We start from the raw sequence: 9964 nt of genomic DNA, 5'->3' as shown, positions 1-9964 counted from the left end.
CCTGATTGACTCTTGCTTTGAAAACTCTATAGGTTGCTATGAAACTGGCTGTGGCTTGATAGCACCAAATTAATAATCATGCCTAACAGAACCAACTTTCCTAGGTTTGGTGCTAAATGTAAACCCAAAGGAATATACAAAACACTGTAAAAAAGATGACACTCTCTTCTGCTGCCCCTGGGACTTAACATTCCCCCCCCCCCCATCTTTTGAAAGAATCTTACAACCTGGATATTTTCCGCTGAAGATGTATAATTTGCTATCAACTTTGAGTCATTACATATCTTGTACTTGGGAGTATTCAACAAAATTTGGGTCCAATAGCACCTTTAAGACCAACATAGTTTTATTTAAGGTGTGAGGTTTTGTGTGCATTTCACACCACAAAAGCTCATGCCTTGAATAAATCTTTGTTTGTCTTAAAGGTGCTATTGGACCCAAATTTTGTTGTGTTACTTCAGATCAACACAGCTACCCGCTTGAATATATATTTTGGGAGTATTCAGACCACCAACAGATTGTTCTAACAATGAATTCTATTTTAATCCTTTTCTCTCCAGCGCTTAACTTTGCTTTTTAAAAAATTGCAAAGAAAACACACACTCCCTTAGAAAAACACTTCTGTGCAAGTCTCCACTGAACCCTTACGGGAAGGCAGTATACAAATGCAAGCAATAAATAAATAAATAGATAAAACTTGCACTTGCACAATTCACATTCATTTCATTGGGGGAAACCTCCCACCCCATAATTAGAGTCCTCCAAAGCTCTTATTTGGTTTATAGCTTCAGAAGCATTAACTATGATCTAGTTAGCTGTTATAAGGCATTCTTCAAAAGAATACTAGGAAATAGAAAGTAGCTGTATTTGTCTGATTATTGATTGATGCGTGCTGTTTGTATATTTATGATGATGAAATAGACGCTAGCTGCTAGCATGTTTCTTGCTCTCTCTCTCTCTCACACACACACACACTTCTTTTTTAAGGCTGTGGAGTGTGTGGAAAGATAAGGGTCTATTATGTCCTAGCGCCAAGGCTCATTGTGGTTTGTAGGTTGTCAGGGTAACGCACTCTGCCGCCGTCCTCCTCCCCTCCCCGCCACGAGACCCTCATGCTGCTCTTTCGGCTGTCGCTGCTTTGTTGCCACGGCCGCTGGAGCAGAAAGAGAATGGAAATGCTGTTTCTGATTGGGTCTTGCCGGGACTTGCTCATTAGCATATGGGGACGGCGTCTGAGTGACAGGGCGGGAGCCGATTGGCCGAGGCTGGAGGTGAGGTTGTGGGGTGATCCCGGCAGGCCGGTAACTCTCGGACAGGAACTGCAGTCAGCTCCGGGAGGCGGCGCGCCAGAGTGCTGTGCGCGCGCGTGTCCTCTTTTGCCCCAAGATTTGCCTTGTCTTCATACCGCTTCCCATTTCTCTGTCCTTTTTTGTCCTTCGGCTGCTGTTCCAAATGCACGCATGTAGCTTTGCCGACGATGTCACTCATTTCTGGAGCCCTCCCAGACGCTTTAAGTGGAGGAGCACGCGTCGCGCAGCCAGCGTGTCCACTGAGGCCATGTTGGTGTTCACGCAGGGAAAGCATGAAAGCCCACTGAACGCCCGCCTCCTGGTGCGTGCTACTCACTCTCCTTCCTGCCATGAAGAAGAGAGAGAGGAGAGTCAGATCGCGCTCCAATGTCAAATACACTCTCCTTCCAGACACGATCGGCTGCTGAGGTAACAGGAAACAAACAAAAGAAACGCCCACGCGTGATTACCGGGAGGCGTAGAACATGCTCTGCTGGTTTAGGGATCAGACCAGGCTATTTGCTGGCGGGTTCACGTTGCTGACTTTATGCAAAAGGAAGGAGTTGGTTCACTGCAAGTAGCCCTGTTTCTTGCAGAAGGGAAGGATGGAGAGCCAGTGGGGTGTACAGCATGATGTGGCGTTTGGAAATGGAGGATCCAGTTTCGAATCTCTACTCTTCCGTGGAAGCTTTTTCGGCAACTCTAGGCCAATCATACACTCTCGACCTAACCTACCTCACAGGGTTGTTGTGAGGATAAAATGAAAGGCACTATAAGCTGTTTTTGGAAATTGTTGTAAATATAAGGTTTCCCTTTGGACTGTGTCAGTCTGCATCTGAGATGACTGCATCTGAAGTTAATTAGATAAAGCAAGAATCCAGTAACACCTTGAAGTCTAATGAAATGCATTTTAGCATGAGTTTTCCTGAGTTAGGGTTCTCTTCTTTTGACTTGGGTACACTGTTAAAACTTTAAATTTTATTTACATGTACCGGGAGGCATGGCACAGATACAGGTGTAGCTACAACTATGCTATTAAGGGCAGCCTCTTTTTCTTTTGGCCAGTGGAAAATCTATCAGATCTGTAATGAGTAAAAAATTCCAGAACCTACAATCCATATAAATCAATGAGCTTGGCGTCAACTACGTTTCAGTTCCTCCGAGGAGGTGAATCTCACACTCTCTGACCGGTATCTTCTTCCATTCCAGGAGGAATGCAAGTGGTGGGTCTAGTGTGAAAAGGGCAAGTGGAGAGAAGGGACACGCACCCTTTGCTCTTTGTAAAGTCGCAGTCCCCTATTGTTTAATGTCAGCTTTTCTCCCAAAGAGGCCACTTCTGAGGCCACTTCTGCCCATGGACTGTGTGAAGAAGAGATTGGCTTTCCCTAGCTGGAAGGAGTGATGGAACGGAGGGGAGGTTTAACTCAGTCTCTGTCCTTGGAGCTGGAAGCACGCTTTGATTTCTGCAGCCAGATGCGTGGCGTGACTCTTTCCAGGTGGTCGGAGATGGAGGTGGTTCAATCTGCCCCTCTGTAGGGGCTCCGAGGCATTCTTCGTCGATGCCCTCCGAGTCCCAGGCTGAAGCTGACATTGAAGGCAGGCTCCGGGGCTGAGCTCTGGCTGTGTGCCGCGGTAAAGCATTTCCCACTCGCGCCCCTGCCTTGAGCAAGAGGGTCTCCGGAGGACCCTCCTGAAGGCTGCTCCTCCGTGCTTGGAGGGCGGCAGGGCGAGGCAACAAAGCGCCAGGCGGGCTCCCGACGAGGGGCAGCCCCTCCTTCCCTTTCTGGCGGCCTTGCCCAGGCGCTCAGCTGTTCGGTGTATTTCGGGTAACTGTCGCTGACCGATGCCAGAAAATGCCTGTCTCTGGTGGCCTTTGGCAGGGAGCTGCAGCACGCGGATGCCGATGGCGGCGAGCGGTTCAGTGGCTTCCTCCGGGCCGCCGGGCGCTGTGCGTTGGGCAGGAGCGGGACGCGCATCACTCCCGCTTCCCAGACGACCGTCCCCGCCGGCCTACTCTGCCAACCGACCCGCCGGGTGTTTGACTGGCGCTCCAGCTCCTCTTCACGGAGCCACCTCGGCTCCAGGGCTGCAACGTGAGGAGAAGCAGCAGCCGCAGAAGCGGAAACCTCCCGCTCCCTCCTCGCGGGGGGCAGGGCTGCGGTTGACAGCTTCCCCTCCCCCCCTGCTGGTTTTGGCGCTGGAGGAGAGCGCGCCGGCCGGGCCCTCCCTCGCCGGCTGTCAGGAGAGAGGCGGGGCCGCCGCCTCCCCCTCCCTCGCCATAGAAACCGGTGTTACTTGTGGTCACTCGGAGAGAGCCGCCTTCCTCCCCTCCCCCTCCCCCTCCCCCTCCCCGCGCCTTGCTTCGCTGCAAGGGGGTGGCCCTTGGAAGCACCTTGCTGTAACAGAGACGCTATAAATACGGCTCCCGGCGTGGGAGTGGGGCCAGAGGAGCTGCAGCAGCACTCAGGGACACTCGCCGAGCTGCTCAGCCGCAGTCTAGAAGCCGGCGCGTGAGGCTCGCGGTGAGTGGCTGGCGGAGGCGAGCCTTCCGGCGGGGAGAGTCACAGCGAGCTAAAGGCCGGCCGGCCGGCTGCCTGCCTGCCGGCCGGCTTTTTCACCTTTGCTGGTCTGCGAGCAGCAGGGAAGCGCGTGCGAGTCCACCGGTCTTGCTTCCCCAGGGGTGGGTGGTTGCATCAGACGCACGAGCTCGCAACCCCGCGCCTCCGGTGGTGGTGGTGGGGTGGGGGTGGGGGTGGGGGTGGGGGTGGGGGGCTGGAGGAAGTTGCCTTCGCAGGAGAGACCCAGCTGAGTGCCCCGCAGGTCTCTCTCCCCTCGCCTGGAGGAAAGCTCCGCTAAGGGACCGGCGCCAGGCTGCTTGCCAAGGATCCCGAAGACCGGCGGGAGGGCTGGGGCGTGCAGGGCCGGCGACTGCCAGGGCGATGGGAGTGGGGCCGGGATACAGTCGGGCGATGTCTCGGGAAGATGCGGGGGCTGCCCGCACAACTCGCCGGAGAACAGGAGAGGGAGGCACTGGCGAGCTAAGCGCTCTGCTTAAGCTCAGGAACACGTCCTGTTCCACCGTGAGTCCCCGGGGCTGCATCCTGGCTCCTCGGCAGCCGCGCGTGCAGGGGGCGGCGGGGGCGCAATCTTCGCCGCTTCATTTCTCTCATCGACGGGAGAAGAACGGAGGTGAACAGAACGAGGGGAGGAAGTTGGCGGCTAAGAGGAGCGACGCGGCAAAGGCGGAAAGGCACGCCGGGCGGGGGCGGCGGTTGGGGCGAGTCGCTGTTAATCGCCATCTTTTGTTCTCCTTTGCAGCCCGACTCGTGGCAGACAGGCACTTTCCGGCTGCGGCTGTGCAGCTCAGAGGTGGAGCGGGAACCCGTGGGAAATACTACTGCTGCTTAGCTTAGGGATCTGTGGCGAAAGGGAAGACGCGCAGCCTCGCCCTCCTCCCGCTGGGCTCGTCGCTGGGTGCTTTGGATTCCCTTCGCGCCGCCGCTTCCAGCGCTTGGGCGGCGCCCCTTCTTCCCGCAGCCTCCGCCGCCGCCGGTTCGCCTCGCTCGCCTCGTGCCCCGCCCAGCTGCCAGCATGATGCAGATCTGCGACTCGTACAGCCAGAAACACTCCCTCTTTAATGCCATGAACCGCTTCATCGGCGCCGTCAACAACATGGACCAGACCGTGATGGTGCCCAGCCTGCTGCGGGACGTGCCTCTCTTGCTGGAGGAGCTGGACTCGGGCGGGGGCTGCGCGGAAAGGGAGGCTCAGCTGAGCCCCAACGGAGGGACCTACTACTCCCGAAGAGACATGTACAGCCACTACGTGCTGCTCAAGTCCATTCGCAACGATATCGAGTGGGGAGTGCTGCAGCAAGCGGCCGAGGAGGCGGCCGGCAGGAAGAAGGACAAGCTGACGGGGGGCCCCGGCTCGGTGGACATTAGCCGGGGGATCGCCGAGGACGGGGAGGTGGAGGAAGACCTGGAGAAGCAGTTTCATTACCACTTGAGCGGACTGCACACCGTGCTCTCCAAACTCACTCGCAAGGCCAACGTGCTCACCAACCGATACAAGCAGGAGATCGGAGCCAACAACTGGGGGCACTGATCCAGGGAGGAGGAGGAGGAGGATCGTGCGGCCGCCCTGCCTGCCTGCCTGCCTGGTTTGCCTGGGTGTGAGAGTCCGGAAGGGGAGAGTCAGTTTGGAAAGGGCTAGCAAAGACATTGTGTGTTTGTGTGTGTTTGTGTGTGCGTGAGAGAGAGAGAGTAGTGGGGTGGGCCCCTGCCAGAAAGGGAGGAGGGAGACATACTACGTGGTAGTTGAGAACTTGAACAAGGGAGGAGGCTATCAGGGGTCACTGGTGAGCATAGGAATGATTGAAAAAACAATGCCTGTCTGAAAGAGGAACCTGAGGAGGAAAAGGTGGAAGGGAGTGACTTTCATACAAAGAATGGCCTATTAGTAGTTTGCTGTAATAACAAGCACAGCCAGGCAGCTCCTTGTGAAGTTTCCAGGTGTGGAGGGCTCAGAATGATGTACTGTGCCCCTTGGCCAGTTACTGAATGAGTAAATTGGTAATCACTGGAAAATTCTGTGTATGTGACGGCAGTGCTGGTGGCAATTGCATCACTTCTTTCCTGTTTTGCACTACTTTTGTAACATTAATATATGTATATATAGTCTAAAAATTCTCTTTGCATGCTCTTAGAACTGCAGTTTTTGTTGCTTTTTTACCAACGCACAAAGATGTACATTCATCAATACTACCTTTGGTTTGGTTTTTTTTAACAGGCAGGGTGAACAATTATTGTTCCCCCTTAAATAAAGACACCCATCTTTCCATATCATATATGAGCTGGTTAACATGATACTGCAAATAAGCCACTTAACGAACTATTTATATTCTGTTGCAGAGGATAGAACCAGTTCACTAATGTGCATCTATACTTCCATGGAAAGATAAAGGGTCCCATCATTGTACATGCATTGAAGACTATTTAAAACTTTTTTTTTAAATTCAGATGTAGACTATATTCTAAAATAAATAAGGAATTATATTGACTAAAATGGATTTAGCTGTTTTTATACTAGGCTGCTACTTCAACTAAATGTTTCTGCAATGCAGGAGCCATAGACATTGATGAATTGTACAAGCTACATTAAACAAAAAACAAGCTAAGTCTAAGCACCGCAGGCACAATATTTGCATGAGGAAGCATCCCCAGAGGGCATCATGGAGCATTCTAACGTTCTCCCCCCCCCACACACACACACACATGCAGACTAGGAGATTAGAGGGAATGAGAGTTCTTTCTACACCTCCCATATTCCTACCCAGCCTCCCCCTCCTGTTTGGTCAGAGGATACAGTCTCTTGGAGTTTTTATGGAAAAGCCTGTTGGATGTACCCAAGCCCAGTTCTGATCAATGAGAGTTTCTCCTACTGACTCCAGTGAGAGTGCCCTCACTTGTTTTCAGTGCAATTTATCCATTCAAGTTGCTTTTTTATACAGTGTATACTGTGACTGTACATTATATACTGTACTCTCTCTATGGTACAGTATGTATTTAATTCCTTTAACCCCAAGCAAATTGAACATTAGTCCTTAAAAATATTTTAAGAAGCCCACAATTTGATTTGAATACATGATGTGTACAAAATGCATGGACACAGGTCAGTTCTCTCATGAATACAGTTATTTAAGAACACAACTTAATCATGACTAAACCATTGGATTTAAGATGGCCAAAGTGATTGAACAATATAGTTTCTGAGTCTTAAGGCCTCCTTTGAATTTCTGCTCTTTCTTTCTTTCTTTCTTTCTTTCTTTCTTTCTTTCTTTCTTTCTTTCTTTCTTTCTTAGCTGCATCTTGCTTTTGTTCTCCCTTCTAACTTTCTACTCTGATATTAGAAATCTACGGCTGCAGGCTGCCCAGATCAACCAGTTTCTTCTGCCAGTTTTATAATCTTTCAAACCCTCTTGAACTCCCCTGCCCTGTTACCTTTTCATGAGAGGAAGCTTCATTTATCTTCCCTAGCAGTTTAGCCCATTGGCAAGGATTATTTCCCAACAGCTGCCACTAGGGGAGTCTTCCATAGCCTTCTAGACACTAAAGTTTAAGAAATACAAGTAGAAGAAATGCCTGGCCCTATATGGCACATGCAGCACTTTTAAATTATTTTTAAAGCATATAGCCAATATGTGTGGATCCAGAGAGACACTTTAACTTCTTACCAAGTAAAATTAGTTAATTCCACAGCAAAATCAGCCAGTAATAGCAGAAAAAGTGAAAAACATACCATTGCTTAGGCAAACGACTTCCCACACTGTCCAGCAATGGTGGGACAGCAGGCAGGGTTCAAAAATTACATAGTTTCCAAAATCCTTTGTTTCAAGCCATTGCAAAGCATTTTAAACTGGAATTGGCTACAGGTTAAGTGGGTTCTGGGTGGTGGCCAGCAGTTCATCTGGCCATCAGAAAAGGGATTCTTACTAGAAAGAGAGGGATTTGAACTTTCTGGAAATACCTGAGTTTTACCTGTTTATGGAACAATGGTCACTACTGGCAACTTGGATGTTGAATGTTGTCCTCAGGGCTCGTAAAAGACAATTCATGCTGGATAACTTTGGTTTGCCAAGAATTCGTATGATCAAGGAAGAAACAAAGACTTTCCTATCTTCCTTCTCACATGTAAAAGCAGTCAGTGACTGGAAAATAGATAGTTCTCAGAGCTAAGGCTAGACAATTTGCAAACTCAGTTGGTGGTTTCCTGTGTGGTTCTGCCTATTTCAAAGTAGGAACTGTCTGGGCCAAATTAGTTGGTTTACAATTTACAGCAGTCCAGTTCCTATGGGTCACGTCAACACTTCCCATGTTTTTGTTGTTCCTGCTTATTTGATCATATATCTTACTTGGATGATCTGAAATAGTACATGGGTACAAAAGGTTTTGTGACATCTTTACATTATGCTGCTTTCAAAGTTTCTCACCATCTCAGGACACTAAGCTTCTGACTTCTGGAGTCAATGGTTTACTCTAGCACAGCATATATGGTTGATTTCAGATTAAAACAGATGTATCGATTTTTAAAAATACTTTTCTGCAGTATATTCTTCTGAAGTGAGTCATGCATTCTTCAGAATATGTGATTTATTATATTTACAACTTATACATTGTGAAATAGGTGCTAAACCAGCATACGGGTCTTCAGCTACTTGTAACTGCTCAAATCCATCTCCCTGCTGATGTGTTTTGCTCATTTCATGGGGTGATGAAAAATACTAATGAGAGATTTAAATGTTGCAAGTTTTTGGTTCCTATGTTCTTTCTCATAAGATATTGAGAATGTCAAAAAAAGTTACATATCCAGGTTGATTAGAGAGAGAATATGCTGCATTTTCTGAAGGTCCTGGCTGCGGCTGCTACAATTGAAGCAGCAGAATTCGCACTGTCTAAAGAGAGTTAATCCTTGCCCAGAGAAGCTGCCAGAGGCTCACATTTCTTTAAGCTCTTCAAAGACAATGAAAACTATGTTACAGCAAGTGAAAAATAAAAGGGCTTGTAAAGCATTCCTCTGTTTCTTGTTCCCTTGCAAAACATAGGCAAAATAAAAATAGTAGATTAATTAAATTGTAATTTAATTTGGAGAGTGGCTTAGGTCTTCAGTTTGGCATATTATGGCATCACCTAGTTATTTTAAGCACCTAGTATACTTCTAGAATCAAAGCACCATTTCTTAAAATACTGTGAAGACACTTGTAGATGGTTTTCTTGAATCCCCAAGAACAAATTCACTATCAGGTGTAATTTGTGTCTCTAAAGAAATGTATCTATTTATTTCTTTGGTACACTGCCTTTATGTGATGGCATTCAAATTGGTTTATAATTCAAAGTAATTGTAAGTATGGAATAGTGAGGGAGAAAATACTTTGGCAAACAGCAATGGAAATAAAAGCAAGCAAAGAAAACCCGCCAATATGCATTGAGTATAAGAAAAGCTTATGAATGTCTGGAAATGAGAGGTTTCACTGAAAGACTGCATAGTTTTTCTGTGCTGTAGGGACCATATTTAGGTGCCATGGCACTGATCATTCATCAGTGAATAGCAGGCAGATGAAAATGCATGGGAAAAATGCAGTCTAGTGGCTTTAAAGGTGCTGGCAGGTATGAAAACCCCCTCTAGCAATAGGTGTGCTTCTACAAATCCTTATTCTTAGTTATGGCAAGACAATTGTGCCATTGAAAAAATTATAACATAAAATATATACCATTATATTTAAGGGGATTGTAATTTAAATGAAATAATGAGGAGCAAGAAAAAACAAACAAAAATGCCCTACATGCACTGATAATACATATGTATATGTAAGTGACAGGATACATTTACATATATGAATTATTATAGGATGGGGGAGACCTCTCCTGAAAGTAGTATGTGTGAAAAGGATCTAGGGGTCTTAGTAGACCTTACACTGAACATGAGTCAGCAGTGTGACTCAGTGGCTAAGAAGGCAAATGGGATTTGGGGTTGTATCAAAAGACGTATAGTGGTCAGATCGTGCAAGGAGATGGTACTGTTTTACTCTGTTCTGTTTAGACCTCACTTAAGAGTACCAGTTTTGGGCAGTACAATTGAAGAAGGATGTAGAGAAACGAGTGTGTCCAGAGGAGGGC

At 48.1% G+C, this 9964-nt stretch overlaps 1 protein-coding gene across 3 annotated transcripts; it reads left to right on the top strand.

Annotated features, from left to right (window-relative positions):
• The first annotated feature begins 3648 nt into the window (after positions 1-3648).
• Positions 3649-6356, top strand: MID1IP1 (MID1 interacting protein 1). 3 transcript variants are annotated; one of them, XM_077342912.1, is made up of 2 exons: positions 3649-3811; positions 4608-6356. In XM_077342912.1, the coding sequence occupies exon 2, from the start codon at positions 4881-4883 to the stop codon at positions 5394-5396; it is 516 nt and encodes a 171-aa protein (XP_077199027.1). In that variant the 5' UTR covers positions 3649-3811; positions 4608-4880; the 3' UTR covers positions 5397-6356. The 3 variants fall into 3 exon arrangements, with proteins under 3 accessions (XP_077199027.1, XP_077199028.1, XP_077199029.1); XM_077342913.1 differs by lacking the exon at positions 3649-3811 and adding an exon at positions 3849-3969; XM_077342914.1 differs by lacking the exon at positions 3649-3811 and adding an exon at positions 4099-4369.
• Positions 6357-9964: the final 3608 nt, after the last annotated feature.

This window comes from Paroedura picta, chromosome 6 (genome assembly GCF_049243985.1).
Source record: "Paroedura picta isolate Pp20150507F chromosome 6, Ppicta_v3.0, whole genome shotgun sequence".
Taxonomy (NCBI): Eukaryota; Metazoa; Chordata; class Lepidosauria; order Squamata; family Gekkonidae; genus Paroedura; species Paroedura picta.
This window is presented reverse-complemented; position numbering and strand designations above follow the sequence as displayed.